We start from the raw sequence: 21,805 nt of genomic DNA on the forward strand, positions 1-21,805 counted from the left end.
CCTATTCGATTTCTTGGACTAATTCCCAAGGAACCAGTGAATCCAGTTTCTCCCCCCACCCCCTTCCTTTATGTTCTCGTTGTCGCCTTTTTCCAGTCGACGTAGGTATCTTAAACCTTTTGGTGTGCAAGATTATGTCGTGCGTATATTGCTAATGCAGCAGGTGCGGGTTCATGCGTGACGTGGAAAAGTTGATCAGCAAGTTTGTTTCAGAGGAAGTAACCTGACAAATAGCACTGGAGGTGCCTTGACTTTCGCGAGCACACACTCGACAAGGTCGTTTCCTGTCTATTTCCAATGTGACAATAGTGTAACGTTTGAAGCTTATTTTGAATTTCCAGTTCCTTCAGCTTTTGTGAAAGGATAGTTGAGGATTGTGTGGAGGAACAAGTGACTATTGCATGCGATGCATGAGTATTGGCGCGTCTGGCAACACGAAACCTTTGAAATCTAAAATCGTTGGGGGGGGGGGGGGGGGGGGGGGGGGGGGGGGGGGGGGGGGGGGGGGGGGGGGGGGGGGGGGGGGGGGGGGGGGGGGGGGGGGGGGGGGGGGGGGGGGGGGGGGGGGGGGGGGGGGGGGGGTTGGGGGGGGGGGGGGGGGGGCTGTCACAGTATCTGTGGAAATTCGAGTTTTGTTTGGGCGCGTCGATCGGGCAAAACGTAGCAAGGTAAATCTTTAAATTAAATTACGTTATAATTATTGATTAATTGCGAGTTGATTAAACTTGTGTACATCATGTAAAAAGGTGACAACAAATTTACAGTTATGAACTTTCATATGGACTGGAACAATAATTGCCTTTTCAATGTCATCGCAAGTGGATTGGAGCAGAGACTACCCACTTGTCGAAGGATCCGAACCTGTCGGCTTCTGCGCTGATTCAGATAGAAGGGTATAGATGGTTTAGGATAATATGACGGTGATTGTTTTTGTTATTTATCGTAGTATACATGGCTTTTGTCAGCGTGCACAAGTTAACTTGTGGTAGGGCTTGAAAAATGTTATGCTCACATTCACTGGTCTGGGAGTGTTGTGAGCCTGGTCTGACACTGTTGCTCGTGTAAACTGAACGGGTCCACTTATGTTCTACTGTTATGGAAGTCGCTCTGAATAAGAACGTCTGCTAAATGCATGTAATGTAATGAAATGTAATTATTTATCCATGCACTTTATAATATGGGAAAAGTAGAGTAGATAGCATTCGAAAATGTTTTACTGCAGGGGTTTGTTTCAACTGCCAGTTATATCTATTGCCTTCAAAAGACAAGGTCAGACGACGGAGAGCAAAGGAGAGGTTGTAGATTACATTACATTGGAAAAGACCCAATGACTCGGAATGATGTCTCTGGAGTTTCTGAACTAACGGTATTCATAGTCTGAAGGACACATGAAAAAAGTGAAACACGTGTGGGGCAGCGATTGTTTGTGGAAACCAGTGCCTAGAGACTGTCGCGATCTGTGTGTTGGCCTGCACGCGCTGTTTGGTTTCTCTTAAACCGACACACCTGGAGGTTTTTATACTATGACCTCTTAAAGCTTTCCTCCGTCTCCTGCATTTTTTGTTTAAGGAGAGCATCGTGACCTTCCCTAGTTGCACTAGTTGATAAATGTCCATGACGTTTCCTTTACTCATATCAATGCGCTATACATTATAGATACTTAAATACAGAAACGTGTGTTACTTGGAATCTTGCGAAATAAAGAACAATTGGAGTAATATACTAAATAGGCTTTTTATGACATTGATTTGTCCAGTAAGACTTCTGTGAGCGTGAATGGCAAGAAATCATTAGTCGGTGTTCACTTAGTGACCGTTCTGTGTAGGGCTGACAAAGCAGTTCGCTCCAGCTATTATAGTTTGTTATACATTTGTTTTATTCTGTAGTATTTTCGTGCTTGATGTTTTGTGTAATTAAACATTAATTTTAATTAATGATTAATCTTGTGATTAATCATCATCAGGCAACATTTGATGCTTCTCAGTTCAAGTACAGGTACTGCTGTGAATGTGCGTACATTCAACCTAAATTGATGATTATCCTGCTTAGTGAACAGCTCTTGAACCGTTCAGAACAACTAATTGATGAAACCAATTAAACCAATTGATCTCTTTTTTGGCTAAGACAATTGGCTAAGAGACAATTTGGCTAAGACTTTTTTGGCTAAGACAATTAAAATCTACCATATAGAAGGAGTAGCAGACTTTACATTTCTGGTTTACGGATGAAAATGAAGACCCATGAGACCTAAGCTAAAAGGAAAGAGGAATTATATATTGTTGTGTAAGCAGCAATGGTCTCCCAGAATAATATCTTCAAGGAGCTGTTTCTTGGCAACCATGTGGACACGATGCTGGTCAGTGTAGCTCAGAATTAGCACAGGTCCTGAATGTGAGGAACATGATTCTAACCTGTAACAGTTTCTTCCATTTTGATGCAGAGAATGGCGATAATGTAGTGCTGTATTTGTTCATGTGAAAAGGGCCAATAATCATATTTAATTGGATTGGATTCATAAAATTTGATAATCATTTGTGTTCCAGATGTTCATATAGTATAAAATTACAGTAGAGAAAAATGAAGGTGAAGACTGGCCGTTGCCCATGCTGTGAAAGGTACATACTGAATGAATCACTGTCAGAGAAAAGTTAGTGCAATGAGTAACTGATGTTTGATTTGTTAGAAGGACTTGAGATTGTGTAAGGACCTTTGACTTTCTGTAATTAGAGAAGAGGCTTGCCTGAAAACTAAGGAGAACCCCTCTTTTAAAACTTGAGGACAAAAGGATCATTGCTGCTGTTGCTTAATGTCTGCTTGTTTTTTTTTCTGTCACAGAGAGAGAGGTTGCGTAATGGGGTTATATTTTGAATAGAGTTCTGCAGCCATGTTCGGTTTAGTAAAAAATTCTTCTGCACTGTCTCCTTCACTATGTGTGAGAGACAGTCAGAATAAACCCAGCTCATTCAGCAGAGACCATAACTGTAACTATAACAGCCTTTCTAATCCATGAGCAAAGCGGCTGAGCCTGAAATTTTTCAGCATCTCACTCTACTGACAAGTGAGATGGAGGGGGGGGGGGGGGGGTGACTTGACCCTTGAGGACAACCAACATAGTCATTTTCACTCCAGTGTTCAACCTGGAGCATTTGTGTTGGCTTTTACAGTTAGCATTCACAGCAAATCCTGCTCTGTTTGCATTCTATTCTGTACAGTTAACAAACTACACAGTTCCTAGTGCCCCGTTCCCTTCCTTTCCCTAAATGGATACATGTATCTTTCCTCTTTTCCCAGACCTCTAATGCCAGTAGTGTTCTGCTTTATTCATATATTAACGATATATATCTAATGTAAGGACAAGTTTGTGTGGCAAACAAGTTTGCTAAAGGGGAATGTTCCAAATGAGTGCCTTGAAGCTGTGCAAATGAATGGGGTTCATTTATGTGTGATGGAACAATATATACTTATTGCAATAGCAAATAGGGGCCTGCACAATGTATTCACTGTCCCATGGTGTCTCAAAAACAGCATATACAGTTGATATCTCAGTCTGAATACAAACAATTGTGATGTTTGTGACTAATAATGTAAATGGTTTTAACTTATATGACCTTATTACTCTATTGAACTGCCACACAACCCAGTCAGTATCAACCCTAAAGGTTTTATTTACGTTTTAGAAATGGACCCCTTCTAAGCATGTTTGGCTATTTCTGTCATGTACTGTTGCTGCTGTGTATGCTTTCCAATGATAAGCAGAAAGTGTTGTGACTAATATCCTATACCTTATCCAATCAGCAACTGTTCTATTAAATAGATACTTTCCAATGCATCTAATTGCTTGAGTTCACAGAATTCTGGTTATGAAAATTCATGTGATGGTTGTAGTGCAACATCTTTTAGCAGGGGTTGCCAAAATACAGTGACCCATTTATGAGAAAGATTTTTTTAGAAGTGCTTGCAGTCTTCCTCTCTGACTCCTCAACAGTCTTCTGAAATGATTGTGTATTTTTGTGTGCAAATGCAGAAATAAGTCAGACTAGTTATTTAATTTTTAATAAGTGCCTATTTCAGATTCACTCACTCACACAGAAAACAACATGCATACAAATGCACGCATGCATATACACGCGCACGCGCACACGCACACAGGCACACGTGTAATTTCCATACAAAGCTTCACCAAAGACTGCGGTGATAGTCACCACTTTTGTAAATGTCACAGTTATATAGAAGTTACCGTTGCACAACCCTCTCACAAGAGTTTGTGAGCACAAGGCCCAAAAAGCACAACTTGAATCTCACTCTAATTGCACTGGTATTTCAACAACAGAAGAGAGACTTTGATATTTTTGAGTGTGTAGCCTGGTAAGCACCATCTCTCACTTGCACTTCATTATGTGAATTGACATTTTCTTATTCAAATAGTCACTGTTTAGCAGTTTCCACTACTTCTGGTATGTGAATCCCACCAAAACAACTTTTATGGTTAAATATAGGTCACTTTGTGTTCTAAGTAAACTCCATTTACTTAAACTGTTAACTCAAGTCCATTTTTGTGGGACATACAGTCATATGACAGTCAATAATGACAGAACCTGTCTTGTGAAGTCAAAACAACACTTCTTATAGTTAGTCATTTAGCAGACCCTCTCATCTGGAGTGACTTAAAAAGCCTCTCACCCCTCTTTTTTTATTGCACTTTGTCTCTTGTTTGTTCTCTTGTGCTGTGCTGCTCTCCCTCATTGCCAAAACTGTGGAAGTCACCAGCAAGATTTTACTCAACACACCATGTCCATTGGGACTCCTTATCTCTCTGAACAGCTCAGGACCTCTGCCAGCTCTTTCTCGTGCAGGTCCTGGCAGCCAAGGCCTCGTCTCTCAGACTCTTTGTGGTTATCAGGACACGTTGAGGGGGGCACGAGATGCCACAACGCTCTGATGGGGCCCCTTGTTTCCACTTTCCCAGACGCGTGGATATCTGTACTAATCAGCTCTTCTCTTTGATTCCTACAGCCCAGCCCCCCTGACTATGGAAACGAAGGCTACAGATGGCTATCTTGCCAGTAAGTTGAGGTTTAATCATTTCTTTATTAGTGCTATTAGCTGGCATCGAAACTGAAACTCCTCTTAGTAGTTTTTAGCTTGACTTAGCCGCAGCATGGGCGTATTCTGCCTTGAAGTGTGATGTACATTGCTCCCCAGATTCTCACATGTTTTGATTGCATTAGTAATTTGTAAATTGTGAGGATGGAGGACATTCTCTGTGCTGCTGTCACACAGCACTGGCAGTACATTTGGAAATGGTGAGCAGGTCTGAAATGAGATACGCAGTCCAATGGCACATTGCGTTGGCGAGCTTTCAGACAGTACAGCGTCACCACAGATATTCTATATATTGACTGCGTGCTTCACATCGGAAGTTCTGTCTCTTCTATGGTTGAAGCAACAAGACAGGGAAGTACAGCGGATGGAAAAAACACAGCAATTGAATATCTGTTCTTAATATCTGTGGCATTACTAAGAAGTATTGAGTGACCACTAAACACAACATAGTAAAGGGACTTCTGATTGCAGGAGGAACTGGAACAGCAGAGAGAAAAAAGCTTATTTGATTTATTTTAGTTTTATGGGATATAATGGTGTAGCTAGTCAAGATAGTATGATGTGCATTTTTCATTAATTTTTCTGAATGTACTGTGTCACGTGAATCATGTCATAGAGTCCCAGCAGCGATGTTTATGGCTGGAGTGCTGTCTTAAGTTTATTTATGAAATCACTGAGCAGATATAAAGCAACCTGTGCAGGTCTGTAGGTCTGTACATGTTTCTGTTCTCTTGTACATCAGATGAAACTCTCCAGCACTTGCAAAGACTGATGGAAGCATCCACTTTTCATAAGAGCAGAGCAGGAGCTTGTTTGGCTCAGTGGTGGCAATTAACCACCGGTTAGTTAGCCGTTGAAAAGTTTACCTGATCACTCCTTCATTGCTAAGGGATTACATTTTGACTTTTGGCCCATCCCCACCCCCACTTCCACCAGCCTCCTCTGCTGTCAATAAGCAGGTGGTATGATTGGTCATGTGGATGACTGACGGTTGGACATAAGAACATAAGACGTTCAGTGACAAGAACAGGCCATCCAGCCTAACTAGGTTCATCATTTTGTCTGTAGTCCAGACTGTAGTCCAGGACTGTGTCAGGCCTGGTCTTGACCACTCTATCTGTCTCTGATTCCACTAAAATCTTGGGAAAGTGTTCTGTGCAATTGACAGAACAGAATGAATGTTAAAATAGGTTCTGTAATCCACTTCATTTATTCCTTTTCCTTTTTTTTCTTTTTTAAATCTCCAATGACTCATCTTCTTTCTAGGCTAAAAAGGTTTACCTTTTGGGGCTGAGGCTAGTGACGCTTAGCCATGTGCAACAATAATATCCAAACCAAATACACACTTTTTGTAAAAACACTTCCTGATTGCACTGATGTTATCACAAGACAGCCAATCGGGGTTTTCTTCTATTATCTTGATGGCAAGATAAGGCCATACTGCAGACTTCTGAATCATTTCAGTGGTCTCAACTGTGTCACTGGTCTGCTGTTGGTTGTGAGCTGCTTCACCGTCTGTATTGTTTTCCCTGTGTATTGTGCCAAGCCCAATGATGATGTCATGATGCAGGCAATGCACCATAGAGCACGGTAGAATATCGCACACCTTTCCTAATGGTGGAAACGAAATATCGACTGCCCTGGGATTTTCCCCTATGGCATGTTTTCATGTTTTTGTGCATGCAAAAAGTTAAAAAAGCTGCTTCTGCCACATCCTGCTCACGCGCCGGGCCTGTGCTAGCCACGCATGCGGCAGTTCTATTTTGTCTTGCGTTGGTGGTGGTAGGAGGGACTTTCTGGCCTCCCTGCTGAGGACGCCTGCAGGGAAACCTGACAGGCCAGGAGGCCTTTTGACTTTTCAGAGAAAATGAGACTCAATTCCGGTGGTGGAGTGTCTTACATGCAGGGGCGAGGTGTTTGAATTGATCATGGTTTCTATTTACCAACAACTGGCCATCATTTACAGAACAAAAGGAGAAGGCATCCATTGTCTACACAGGAAGATGCTTCATGGACCAAAATGTGTTATACCGGAAAAAGCTGTGTTGTACAACTGAACCACTGAAATAATGTCTGTCTGTAATGTCCTACATAGGTAGCTACAGCCCTTCCAGCCTATTTCTGCATTCCATCTTCCCATCCGCTTCCTTCCCTCAGTCCAGCCCAGTCCCTCCTCTCTAGCTAATCTGTGGAGTGGCCCCAGGGCAGGTGCTCACTGTCACTGCATCAGCACTGTTGTAAAAGTAGTATTTTGACTTTAGATCAGTAGGAGAACTGTAGTCCTGGTTTAGGTTAGAATTGGCTGGTTGTAAGGCAATCTTAGATCAGTTGTCATAAATGGACAGGAATTTCCAGGTGCGCACATGTCACTGTGAGAGAGCCACCTTTGCATTCATCACATATGTCACAACAAAAAGACATGAGGGAATGGTGAGGTATATAGCACAAGGTAGCATATCCTTCCAACAAGAAGTACCTGTTCCAAGGATTCTAGGTAAATGTAATTTTTCTGCCCCCCCCCACACACACACACACACACACACACACACACACACGCAGTGACCCAAATTGGCACTCTAGAGTAACAGTCATGGTGCAGGAGGAGAGGTGCAGTGATTGTGGGACAAATGGAACAGTCATCATGGAACGTTTGACAAAAGCAGTGCGGGCGTGACATGCAGAGCTGGAGCCAACCTCGATACCTCTCTCTCTTTCTCTCGCTCGCTCGCACTCTTACCCTTGTCATTCGTTTCTTTTAAAAATGTGCTGGGTCGGACTGATCAGAGATCAGAGGTGTGGGGCCGCTTACATTCAAGCAGAATGTGTCCACACAACTCCCCTCATGAGTAGATGTGTTCAAATATACACTCATCTGCAGCTCTGGCAAGTGAGGACAGTGGAAAATGTGCCTGTATTGAGAAAAGCTGTGTGTGTGTGTGTGTGTGTGTGTGGGGGGGGGTGGGGGGGTGGTAGTTCTGCTTTATTAATCTGATATGATAATCTGCACAAGATAATTAGGTCCCATACACTGTACTCCTCCTGTTATCTGGTGAATGGGAGTGTGGCAGCCACTATCTTTGTGTGCTCACACTCATGCAGCACCATGTGTGTGAAAATATTTACAGGTTTTAAAGTTGGGGAAGACAGTTTTTCCAATGATTAGATTCAAAATCTCTAAACAGATCAAAAAAGAACAGTGCTGCAGATACTGCAGGTATGTGGAAGAGTGGGAATTGTACTAAGAACTGGAGTAGTAGGCTACTGCTACTGGCCACCATTCAGATACATGTTTTTTCTTTGATGTTGTAGGTATAGTTCTGAAATTATGAAACATAAATAGCACAGAAATTCTGATCTCCTTGTATTGAGGTTACATCAGTCCTGAAAAAAAATGTATTAGCATGGCTATGCTATTTTTGCTGGGGTGCTTTGCCTTATTGATTCCTTGGCCTGCCTTTTACTTTTTTGTGACCGTGTGAAGCTAAGGTATGCTGTGATGATACAATATGGACAGATTGCTTCTGCTCGTACCAACATTTAGATCACAGATACCAGTGGCAGTGAAGGTGACATTTAATGACCACTCTCTTGCTGTGTCAAAGGCGGCTGTGCAGAGAAATTTAATGCACAAAAATATAACATACAGCCATGTAATGTAATGCATAATAATGTATTGCTATGTACAATAATGTAATGTGGTGCATTGTACTATATTATTCTGCAGTGTAATTAAATGATATGTAATGTACTCTCATACACAGTAATGCAGAAAGCAGTCGCAAACAATAATGTGTGGTGTAAGGGACAGTAATGCAATGCAATGTGCTGTAGTGTACAGCAGCATAAAGCGATGGGACGTGCAGGAGGCTCCAGGTCATGCCTTTTTAAGAGTTGGGTTAGCTGAGCTGTCTCAGCCACTCCACTCAGGCCTGCTTTGAGAGCTGAACGAAAGCGGGACAGTGTGGAGGCACATCCGCCCAACAGGAAAAACCTGATCCCCTGCTGGGCCTGCTCCTACGTTCCCAACATGCCAGGGCGGATTGGGGCTCCCTCCTGCCGTGCTTACCTCCTGCTACAAAGCTTCACCCCTCTGTCCAGGCTGCAGAGCAGTCCTGACTGCTCTGTCAGAAGGGCTAAATGTCACCAATTTAATTCTAATCTTCCTTACTTGGGCTGACTTAATAACTTGAGTTTTTAATATTATGAATTTGTACAAGATATTTACTCATGGTAATAATCGTTAGAGAATGCGTGGATATCTTGTCAGAACACCATTACTGTGTGGATAGTGTGCGGTGTTTTTGAGCTGGAATGAGCCATTCACCTGCCACCTGCCTCTGCCCCGTTCTTCTACTTCTACTTCTACTACAGAGAGCAGGTTTTGAGTGGGCGTCTGCCAGACATGCAAAAATATGACTGCTCTGTCTACTTCTCTCCTTCCCTCTTCTCTCGATTCCTTTCTGTCTCTTTCTCTCTGTCCCTCTCTCCCTCTTTCTCCTTTCTCTTTCTCTGCTCCTGTCCTCTTTAGATCGCAGTCCCACCCTTAGTGATTCACAAGGTGTTTGGTCTGAATCAGGCTTCGCTCCTTGCCAGCAGTCCCGTGCCAGTCAGTTGTGTTTTTACAATGCAGAACACACACACGCGCACACGCACACGCACACGCACATGCACACACACACACACACACACACACACACACACACACATACATCAGGTCTGTTTAATCATCAGACTTGGTAGAAATATATGTGGCCAATCCTCAGCAATAATCCCAGCATTTTCACAAGTGCCTCTCTTCTCCAGAGTACTTTTAAATGCTAGAAGGTAGGTGCCCTGTTCAGCAGGTTTTGCATAATTAAGGAGCTGGGCTTGTAGGCGGAACTCTACAGGGCTCACTCCCAGGCTGGGCACTGTTGTTGTACCCCTGAACAAGGTACTTCAGCTGAACTGTATCAGTCAGAATCCAGCTGTATACATGTGAAAAGAAAAGCAATGCAAGTCACCATAGTGGAGGGTATGTCCAAAGCACAGATGCTTGAGGTAAAAAATATACTCACAGAGGGAGCAGCTTAAAGCAAGCAGTCATCCTATGTACCACTCCCTCTTGTTCCTTCCACTTATACTAAAGCAAACACCCCCACTGCTGAGAAAGATTCCTGCCAGCTTGGAGTGCTCAGCTTGGGTCTTTTGTTCTGGGGTCACAGGGACTTTAGTTGTCAACCAGTGTCTGTGGCTCCTCTTGTTTGATGCCTGTCTCTCTAGGTAACAGCACCTGCTCTCCCAGCAAGGAGCATGCCAGGATGCTGGTAGACCTGTCAATGACCATGCCAAATGGACAGCCCACTGCCCTCCAGGTCAACTCTCCTGTCGGTGAGTGAGTCTTCTGTTATACTTGCCTGACCCCCCTGACCCCTAATAACCACTGTTACGACCCCCTATTCCAGAAAAGATTAATGCAGTGACCAAATGCAGCACTTTCTGCTTTGACCAAAGCTAAGCCATCTCTTTTCAGAATGCTGGCAAGGACACATTGCACTGTCTTCAGTAACTGATTTACCAGAATTTGTAAAGTAGCTACACATTTTGGATGTGAGGACACAGCACTCCTAGTATCCGTTTAAAAGAAAGGTTAGCTTTCGGCCATGACCACTTGACTTGAGTCACGTCATCGCAATGCTGAGAAAAGGGAAGCGCTTCAGATGGAGAGAGAGATGGAGCCCGAGCTCACTGATACTGTCCTTGGTGCATCTGCCCCATCAGTGCTTTGTCATGCCAGCCACCGATTGCAAAACAGCCACAGTGACTCCGAACCCACACCAGGACCCCACCTATCTGGCTATGTTCTCAACCCTGGTTTGTTTTTGGTGCATTCTATCAATATTATCACTGGCAACTGTTACAACAGTCGTGCAAGACTGCAGCATGTTATCTGGGAAGATATCCTCAAAACAGTGGTCTTTTATCTGGCAGTGTTAATATGTAAGAAAGCATAAGCATGTAGCGTAAATACAGAGAACTGCCCAACATCTAGCCAACTAAATAATTTACCTGCGCTGCATAAAATGTATTCTTTATAGGTATTTCTGGAGAATAGTCTAGTTTTTGTACCTCTCTTGCCACATATTAGCCTTAAATATTTTGTGTCTTCTTATTACTGTAGAAAGAAAGGTAGCTTCTCTAAAGTATGGTTTCCCCTTTTTCTTGAAAGAATTTTTGTTGTGTACAATTTGGATGTGATAATTACATTAATATCTGCATTTTGGAAACACTCAGTGAAATGATGTTGAACAACCCTGTCAAGTCCTCTTAGAGTATGGAAATATGCATGCTCTTGGAACAGTTAATGTAAGCTTAGTATGTTTTGTAAATGTCTTCTAGATATAGAGAAGGACATTCAAAGGTATTCCTAGTTTGTTTAGATCAGTTTGATTTACTTCCTGACCTTTAATAAGTTAATGTGCTTTATTTAAATTTTTATTTCAAGACTGCAGGGTCCCCTATGGTCAGCACCTATTGTTAGCCATGAGCCACGCTACAGGTTAGATGGAGATGTCTGTCACTCTCTCTTTAGAGAGATGTGGAGGGTGTCAGGAGGTCCACCTCAGCTCTGTCCCTTTATGACTGCATAGCTGGTCTCAGGCCTGAGCTAGATTTTCATGATTAACACCCTCAAGGGAATCACCCAGTCTACCACAGAGATGGGTACCAGGATTTGTAACCCAGAGATTACAAGTTTGAAACCCAAGTGGGGCGTTGATGTTGTACCCTTTATCAGTTCGCTTCTTTCTACAGTCCTTCTCTTTTGCCTGGGGTGGGCCAAGAAACTCTAACATAATTAATAGGTTAGAATAGGCTTAAACATTATAAAAGACACCTTTTTCTCTTGACTCCTTTGCCTGTAACTGAGATGATTCAGAGGTAACTGGCTACTCATGCCAGCTGCTGTGAACACATGAGGGATTTACTAATTTGTAAAGTTTATATTACAACAGAAACATGGAGGAAGGTGCAGGAGGAAGGTGCAGAAGAGGAAAGGGTAAAGAAGGAGCCGGGTCTAGAGGAGAAGGGCCAAAATGGGGAGGAAGGATCTGGATTGGAGGAGCCTATGATTGACAGCCCCAACAACCTGCAGGATGGAGACCCAAGAACAGAGGGATCATGTGACGCAGCAGCGCTGCTGCCCAATGGTAACCTGCTTTGTGATGAGTCTTTAAATGTACAGGCAATCTGTGTCCAGTACCTGGTGCTCCCTGTGACAGATTTACACTCAGGACTTTTCTCACAGTGTTAAATTTGAATCTTACTCATTTTCACCATAAACATTTCTCTTAACCTTTGAACTTGTTTTCTTTTGTGTTGTTGATGGGTGTGGAGATGGTTGCTCCATTGCAGATTATAGTTACGACCTGGAATCTTTCTTAAGGAAAATATCCCTGGAATCCTCCACAACCTGTTCCCTGTCCCAAAACAGACATGCATCATGTGCACGACCAAGTCCTATTTTACTTTTCCAAATGGCGAGCATTCAGGCTGTTGGCAATCTGATATCCAGTGTGTTTATAATAATCATGTAATGATAATTTTTGTTTGAATTGTTTAAATTTTATTTGCACTGCTTTAAGAGAAAAAAGCAGCTTTCTGGTTTAAATGAATATAAAATGAATAAACCATGGAGCCTGCTTTGGCTTAGACTCTGAAACATAGACCCAGATGTGCCTGGGGGGACCTAAAGCTGTAGGCACAGTCCTCATTCTGCATATTTTGGTCATTGCCAGAGAGACCTGCAGATGAGAGGCCATTCCAGTGCATCCAGTGTGGTGTTTCCTTCACTCAGAAGGGCAACTTGCTGAGGCACATCAAGCTCCACTCAGGGGAGAAGCCCTTCAAGTGTCCCTTCTGCAGTTATGCCTGTCGTCGCCGTGATGCTCTGACCGGACACTTGCGCACACACTCAGGTCAGTATGCTTCCCATTCCTCTCCCTATCTACACACATGCAACGTGCCACCTGCCACTGTGCTGGGATCAGTCAGGTACAGTGAAGAACTCAGGATGCCCACTCCTAAGAGCTACACCCAAAAGCATTTTCTAAATCTGGAAGATGTTGAAATTTGTTTGTATGTGCAGATAATTTGGGGAAGTGTTTGCCCTTGATGAAGAAGTACATTTAGACAAGAGTCTAAAAAGGAGGAAGTGGGCCCCTCAACATCTCAACGTCTAATAGGCTGCAGTGATCACACAGCAAATTTTTGGTTGGCATTTTTTGCGGTGACCTGTTTTAATGGCAAGACTGTGGTCTCCACGTCAGAATCTGGGGAAGCATTTGTTCCTGATGAAGAGGTGCATGAGTCAGGAAAGGACGAAGTGGGACCCTGTCTCACCCAATGATAGGCTGCAGTGATCACACGACCATTTTTAGTTTGTCAGCCAGGTCTTTTTGTGGTGACCTGTTTCAGTAGCAAGCCTGTGGTCACCGATTCTGTACATCACGTGCCATTCTTTAGGATTTCTCACTCTTGAAATATTGTAGGTATATTTTTTCTTCTATTTTATTTTCATTGAAGGCCCTCCATGCTTTTTCAATTTATTGATACATTGCTAAATTTAAATTCCCTGAAGTGCTGGATACCAGACCCAGGTACCTATAGTTAGCCACATGCTCTAGGGTGTTGACTACCAAAGTAAAGCAGTACCTGATTTCCTGAGATCTGGCTTGTTTGTAGAAGACTTTTGATTAGCTTTGGTTTAGTGCAGATGGACTGCCTGAGCCTGGGCCGGGCAGAACTGCTCTAGGTGTGGTAGGCTTCGTAGTAACATCTGTTCTGTGGGTAAAAAAAGGAACCAGGTCATTCACACAGAATGAAAGTTTAACTTTAAATGGTTTTGTAAGTAACACACTGTGTAATGCGCTTGATGCACTCAATGATTTAGACACTGAGCACACTGCCCCACCTCATATCCCTGAGTAAAGTGTCCTGTCTGTCTGTCATTGCCTCCCTCTCTTAGTTTCATCCTTGGCCCCCTCCCACTTTCTTTTCCTCTCACTCTTCTCCATCATTCTGTCCTCTCTCATTGTCTCTCTCTCCCTCTGTTCCCTCCTTCTCTCCTGGCACCATGGCTAGAGCACAGGCGTGAGGGAAGAGAACAAAGCCAAATCTAACAGACACTTAAAGAGACATGTTCAGACATCTGATCTGGTCTTTATTTCAACAGGAGGCATTTTCACTTAATGATTAATAATACCACCTTTACATAAGGTTACATTTTGCATTTGTTAACAATTCTGGGAATAGACTTAATATCTTGTATGATTTAGTCGGGGGTTTCCTTTTTTGTAAGTTACCACCATTAACCAAAAAATTGATGTTTTTGGTATTGTTTCTCTAGAGCAGACCAGTACATATATGCTGACATAGTGGAGAAGAGGGAAATGGAAATTAGTTTGACAGTATGTTTTGATTTAGCTGTAGGTTTGGTACATGCGGAAGGTTTCTTGGTAAAGGTCTGTATAATTCTATATATTGGAAAGGAAGTGAAAAGGAAGTTCAAGGTGTTCTCATTACATTTCCTGTTACTTTTAAACCTCATATATTTTGATAGGTCAGATGTTTTTGTAAAGCTGAGAGAAATTTTAAAAGAGAAATTGTATTCACTTGTAACCTCAGTGCAGGAGAATTTTATAAATTTGTTTTCAAATACAACAAAAAAAAAGTATTAAAAAAAATTGGTAGCCTGGCTAGGTTGATAACTGATGTCAAACTGTGGAGTGGTAACCAGAAGGTTTGCAAGTTCAAATCCCAGGAGCAGGCACTGCTGTGGCACCCTTGTAGAGGTGTTTAATGTGAATTACCTCAGTTTTATAAATGAAGAATTTTTAAACCATAAGCATAAATTTACCGGCAAAACCTCATTCACACAGTTCAGTCACCCTGACATTGACCTAGCCAAGGTGGAGGGTGAGAAAATGAATCACTTTAAAACGTAGTCATCGCAGGGCTGGCTACAGAGGAACACGCTGTCCTCTGGCAGTACTGCTTTTTTTCCAGCCATCAATGGATAACCCGTGGGTTTTTTGTGACAGTAGTGAACTTGGTCCTGCTCGCCTGTGAATAAGGTTTTCTTGAGCATACGAGGAGCTGGTGCCCACCTCTTCTGAGTCTAGCTGCCAGCGCTATGGCATCATCAAGCGGTGAAGACCAGATGTTGCCACGTCTACACCCACTGCTCCCATTGCCGCTTCTGGTCTCTGTCTCCCCCAGTTTAGAATGGGACACGTTACTGTGATTGGTTCATAAACACGAAATGAATGAAACTGATAAGGCCTAGGTTTGAATGAGTCCGTTTATGTTTTGCTGTTTATTTTTATTATTTTTTTCCACAGTGGGCAAACCACACAAGTGCAACAACTGTGGGCGGAGCTACAAACAACGTGCGTCATTGGAGGAGCACAAAGAGCGCTGTCACAGCTTCCTGCATCAAGTGAACATGGACGCCCTGAATTCCGGATCATACCAAGGTGTGCATTCAAAGGGGTTTTAGGATGCGTAGGTAATGATTATATCTTAAAGAAAATTACAGAAATTATTACTTGTACTGGTTAAAATTATTAAGGTCAACATCAGATGACTATATTGACAGTGGCCACCCAGTGCTGTGGTATGTTACAAGTACGCTTGTAATTTCACTTGTAGTCGCTACAAATAAAGTTACCTTTCAAAACAACCACCATACATTGATTCATGGATTGTTTATTTGAACAAGTAGGTCATCTGTATTTGTAATGACCCCAGGTCACTGACTGCCACGCCTCCCTCAAACACAGGAGAAGACCCTCCTAAGGAGCAGCGGCCTCTGATGGATGCCGTGAGTGTCACGCCGTTCAACCGGCCGCTGGTGATCGAGAGACTGCAGGGCAATGTGGGGAAGAGAAAGAGCACCACACCACAGAAGTTTGTGGGTGAGTTTCACAACCGTAGTCATAGGGAGGGATTGTGGGTGAGGCTACTAAGTGTAGTAATAGAGCTGGTGAGTGACTTTGAGGACACAGCTATGGAGGTTTGTGGGCGAATCTGAGGAACACATCTATAGAGGTTGTAGGTGACATTGAGGAGTTTAGTCTTAGGGTTTGTGTATGAGTTTGAGGGCCACTGCTATAGTGCTTGAGGGTGAATGCTGAAAAGAATTTTAATATTGCAGCAATTGGATGGGTTGGTGCTAGTGTTGGAGGCCTGCCCTTTTAGTGATGTGTTATTGTATTCTAGAGCAGGAGACCACAAATTCAAAGCCCCAGCCAATAAGCTCTTCACATCCTAAAAAGCTGCTTGCCCTCTGTGTTGTGTACAGCATCTGTTCTAGGTTGCCTGCACTTCAGATCAGCACGCTCAGGCAAACAGGCCAAAAGCATGCAGAGCTGTTGCAGCAGACACCAGCTAAAGTGATTTCTTATCGCACTCAGGTTTGAATGTGCTCTTCACTTTTTGGATAAATGTTTTTTAAACTATAGCAGCATGGGCCTTTGTGGTTTATGGATCTTTTATGAAGTTACTGCACAGAACTATTTTTAAATAAAATAAAGAAGTCTTATAACTTCTGTGAGCAGACCCAAAGGAGCATTTTATTTTGATATAGAGGAAAACAGGATTTTAAAAAATTATTCTTATCCTTAAAATTATTATTTTTCATTTGTTTTGGAACTTCTAGTGATGCCAGAAAATGTAGAATTTCTGATTCACTCAGGTTTCATAAATCAGAAACGAAAGAGAAAATGCAAAATTTGTGATAATCTGTCTCTGCAGCATATGAGAGAACAGTGTTTGCCTGATTCTCCCAACCTCATGCTGTTAATTTCAAAACAGCAAAGTATTCCACTAAAGAGTGAAACAGTAAGTAGAAGGTTATTGTGGTGAGAAAAAAAACACATGTAAAAAAACACTGATAACTGATGCATCACAGGGTGCAAATTCAAAAGACCAAACTGGTTTTCTGCCCCTGTTTTGAAACTTCAGCTAACATTATCTTAAAACTCTGGAATCATTGATCATGAATTTCTGGCTTGATAACCGATATTTCTTAAATGTTGGTTCATATTTTCAATGGGCCAAGCAGGGGGGAGTGGGAAATACAGAACACTGATAAAACAAAGACCCGTTTTTCACTTTGTGGTTAGGCACACCTGTTGCGTTTGCCATCACTGTTAGCGTGAGGAGAGAAACACAGCTCACCGCATCCACGTTTTGCAGGGGTTAAACATGTTTTTGGCTGTTGTGCTCAGATGGGGCTTTCCCCTACTTAAAGTCCATACCAATATTGATGAAAGTAAAAATAAATAAATAAATAAATTCAAATTTATTAAATACAACCAAAAACAGATTCATCAACTATAAGCTTATGACACCCTTTTTCCAAGTTTCTGATCATTTCAGAGTAGTTACTCCAAGTGTGTTATATTATATTCATGTAAACAGAAAAAAAATCTACCATTTTCAGATGTATAATATTCCAGTTATTAATGTGTATTATTAACTGAAGCTCGAAACTAATCTGAAGGTTTTAAGAAAAATTTTGGGGTACTAAAAGTGTTAACCCCTGTGAAAGTGTTTACCTAGATGTATCTCGGTGTATAAGTCACTGGCTCTTGAACGTTGTTCCTGGGGCATGTGTATTCTGCATTTGCAGAGTGACAAGCGCTTAGAGTTGTGTATACAGTTTTTTTTTTTTAATAAATGTTATTTTATTATATGTTTCTCCATGTTATGTTTATCAGGCACATTATTATCGATAGAAGTTTGTGTCCTGGGAGGATTATTATCAATAGCAATTTTTGCACTGGGTGGATTACAGTAAATAGCATGGTGTGCACTTCATTGATTATTATAAAAAACATTTTGTGCTCTGGTGAATTATTGTAAATTTCATTATGTGTACTTTTTGGATTATTATAAAATGCTTTGGGAGCTGTATAGACAAACCCAGCTAAGTTGATCATATGATGTCATAAATCAAAAACGTGTGTCATATGAAAACATAACATCATGCATCCTGTCCTTCATTAGAATGAGTGCTTTCTTTGGTCTCTGCAGGAGAGAAACTGGTACGCTACAGCTACCCAGAGCTGCCCCATGACATGAGCCTGAACTATGACAGGGAGGCGGACCTCTTCAAAGCCCACATGATGGACTCTGCCATCGCCTACCTGGGTGCCGATGCCCTGAGGCCCTTCCTCCCCCATCCATCTATCAGTACAATGAACCCCCTCTTCACCCAGCCATACCTCTTGGGGCCCAGGGATGCCCCACCCCCACCGCCCACTCTTCTGGAGTTTCCCCCCACCTCCAACAGCCCCATCACCCTTGCCCAACCCAAGAACTCCCAGCCCCCCCTGAGGGAGTCACCTAGCAACAGCCGGCCGGATTCCACAGAGTCTGAACTCAACAGCCCCCCAGAGAGGACGGGCCACCCTCCAAACCACATCCTCCAGCAAGAGTCCAGCCCCCCCTACGGGAGGGAGGAGAGCCAGGAGGGAGCGGCTGACCGTGCATTCAGAGGTGGGGCTTTCCGCGTTTTCGCTGGGGATGGGCGGGAGGTCAAGGCCTTCCGATGTGGGCACTGCCGGGTTCTCTTCCTGGACCATGTCATGTATACCATCCACATGGGTTGCCACGGTTACAGGGACCCTTTGGAATGCAACATCTGTGGGCACCACAGCCAGGACCGCTATGAGTTCTCCTCACACATCGTACGCGGGGAACACACTTTCCACTAGGGGGCAGAGTTGGCAGAACTGAGCTCGGAGGGTATGGTCTGTGTGTGAGTCTCAGGCTAACCCATGCCTATGTGGACGTTGATGCACATAGCATAGCACACTGTACCATACTGAACATACACATGGTGGTCTGGGTTCAAAGAATTCATTTTCCATTTTCCTTTGAAATCTGTTTAGGAGATTTGGGTACAAGTGGGGTTACAGTGGTAAGTGATATTGTGATAAGTGACTTTTTTCCCTCCATTTTCAAAGGTTATCATCCTTGGGCGTATCTGAAGTAAAATCTTAGCAGAGCAGCTATGAATGCAAACTGTGATGAGGTCTGAATAAGATTCTTTGGAGTCTTGTAGTGCAAAATCTCAAAATCTTGATAGCACATCTAGGTCAGAGTGCAAGAGGTCTAAATAGCTGCCAAAAATACCACTATAACAATGTAAAGTTTTTACAGTTTAACATCTATCTTTGCGCTGATAGTAAAGAAATTAGGCTGATAGTACTTCAGATGTCTGATATATTTTCAATCAGCACCCTGCAAACATTATGTAGTCAGCAAAGCAGATTACAAAAAGGAGGGTTATGGCAAAGTTTAGAGCCAGAAAGTTTAGGCAGGCAAAACATAATGAATTAAAGACAGTTAACATTTATTTCAGAAATATTGTCTTTAATTCACAAAATTAGCCCTTTTCTACATGTAGCATGTTCTTCTTTAATTTTCCTGGTTACTATCAATCATCCAATGCAGTTAGCTTGAGTTTGCCAACGTTACAGCAATGTGTCAATGCTACCAGTGTGGTAGAGCGGCTTGGATCCAGATATCTGATATTTTTTGCCACTGGCAACAGAAGGGTCATGTGACATTTGTTTAAAAAAAATCCTTAAATTATTTCTAGCTCTGTGTAATATTGCACAGAGCCACCAAGCCAGTCAGAAAGTTAAATACATTAATTATACAACCTAAATGGCTATTTAGCCAAATATCTAGCAAATGTCAGCTATCTGCATTAGTTCTAGGTTATGGATAATTTGTTTCTATAATAACATAAATAATAGATAGCGAGGACAGACAGCAAATTATCAAATGCATTTTATTTCACCCTGTGTATGTCTAATGATTGTAGCTACAGGCTACCTTTCACCATAGACAGCAAGGTGTTTGATTGGTGTTTGACAAAATAATTCATACAATTTTACAATATTCCACAAAGTACCTCTATATTTATTTCATAATAAGGTCTACAAATGCACAAAATAAAACACAAGCATACTGTTTTTTTTTTTTTAGTTGGTTTTCTAATCGACTCTGTGGCATCTTTGGTGCTTTACCCACATGCATAAAACAAGACTCCAAAGTCTCTTATTCCTTTTTCCTGGCAGCTATCAGGTGTATTATTATATGACATTGCATGGTAATAGACATGTAAGAAATGCAAAAAAAACATTAATGTTCAGTTTTAATCATTGAAACTGTCACAGTCATTTTATACCTTGTCTTCTTGTCTCATATACTACTCAGGCTTCTATGTCCCTTTATGGCTATGCCATGTAACTGCCACAGAGCAATGTGTGTTCATCATAGATGGTATTTCTGTGTTTCTGTGCTATTTTAAAAGCAGGCTTATATAAACAGCTCATAATTTGAAACGAGGTAGGTGTTCTTGTAAGTCAGGTAAGTCATCCTTCTCCTAAGAAAGTATCTGGGAGCCCTGCCTTTTCTCTCCCAGGATAGGATCCTGTAAATGTTCAACCACATTTTTTGGTTAAGCACCTTCATCTACTTTCAGTTACGCAGGCCAAACCTCTACGTGGCTAAAAGCACATTCATACAAACATCTCATGTGGGTCCCCACCCAACACACAACAATGCAGACTGTTAAGCAACATGTTTGAAATCGATGCACCTTTCTCACATGCATCTGAGCTGCCCTGTAAGTCTGTAGAATAACGCTTTCTTTCTGATGTCAGACTGGTCTTGTGGGAGCACGAGGCAACCTGATTTTGTCACTAGACATAGTGTGGCATCACCTGAACCAAAGGGTGAAATTAATCTGAACTTGAGTCATTCAAAGACTGGCACCTTCTTCAAGCTTTACCTCATTAAGGACAAAATCACAGGTCATGTGGCATATAGACACAGAAGTCATGTGACAAGATAGATAGTTAGAAGGTGAATTATGAATTTAACTGTGCTAGTATGTCTGTGTGTGTGTGTCTGTCTGTGTATGTGTATTTTTGGTCTCAGGCTTACTAAAATGACTTGAATGGAAAAAAGGCACCAAAACAAATGTTGTAATGTTGATGTTAGTCCAATAATTGTGCTGTTTGATTTTTTTCCTTTCCCTGGAAAGTAGTTATTCTCTTTCAGTCCCTTCAAGCATTTGTTTCCGCATTGTGCACAGACAGGATCAAATGGTTTGTATTCAAGAAAGGAAAATGAATCACTTGTGAATCATCATGCAGCTTTAATTTTCAGTGGCAAGAAGAGAATAAAATGTACTTGTTCAAAAAGTCAATTGAAAGCTCTGTATACTTGAAGTGAAAACCACAACACATTTATTCTTGTAAAAAGTGAACAAATGACTATTTTTTCACATTTAAAATAATGTGTACATAGAATGATATAAGTTTTGCTATGCTTTTAAAGACTTCTGACCAAAGAACCAGTAACTGGAAATGTTACAGTGTATGTTGGTTTGTACGTATAAATATTTTGTATGTGCGAAGGCATTGTGTATAATGGGTTTTTCTTACAAATTGAGTTTAGACAAATAAATGCTGGGATACCACATGCTGTCAGTGTGTGCTTTTCTTCTGTTCTTCTCTACAACAGTAGATACCTGAACAAAATATCATGTGATACAGCAAATCCCCTGTTTACAGATTGTCTGACCCAGTGATTGAAAATGTACTCATGCACAGTTTCCATTGATATACATATTTGTTCT

General features: G+C 42.0%; 1 protein-coding gene across 1 annotated transcript; it reads left to right on the plus strand.

Moving 5' to 3' along the window:
- Nucleotides 1–601: 601 nt before the first annotated feature.
- LOC118785763 (zinc finger protein Helios-like) lies at nucleotides 602–21,400 on the plus strand. The gene is made up of 8 exons (XM_036540680.1): nucleotides 602–668; nucleotides 5,014–5,063; nucleotides 10,366–10,473; nucleotides 12,096–12,290; nucleotides 12,879–13,058; nucleotides 15,483–15,617; nucleotides 15,924–16,058; nucleotides 18,181–21,400. Exons 2-8 carry the CDS (start codon nucleotides 5,030–5,032, stop codon nucleotides 18,861–18,863), a joined length of 1,470 nt encoding a protein of 489 aa, XP_036396573.1. The 5' UTR covers nucleotides 602–668; nucleotides 5,014–5,029; the 3' UTR covers nucleotides 18,864–21,400.
- Nucleotides 21,401–21,805: the final 405 nt, after the last annotated feature.

This window comes from Megalops cyprinoides, chromosome 11 (genome assembly GCF_013368585.1).
Source record: "Megalops cyprinoides isolate fMegCyp1 chromosome 11, fMegCyp1.pri, whole genome shotgun sequence".
NCBI classification, from domain to species: domain Eukaryota; kingdom Metazoa; phylum Chordata; class Actinopteri; order Elopiformes; family Megalopidae; genus Megalops; species Megalops cyprinoides.

Coding starts and splice junctions, on each gene's coding strand:
- LOC118785763 (XM_036540680.1), top strand. CDS start 5,030: ATGGAAACGAAGGCTACAGATGGCTATCTTGCCA. Junction 15,618..15,923: donor GAATTCCGGATCATACCAAG/GTGTGCATTCAA, acceptor CCTCAAACACAG/GAGAAGACCCTCCTAAGGAG. Junction 16,059..18,180: donor CACACCACAGAAGTTTGTGG/GTGAGTTTCACA, acceptor TGGTCTCTGCAG/GAGAGAAACTGGTACGCTAC.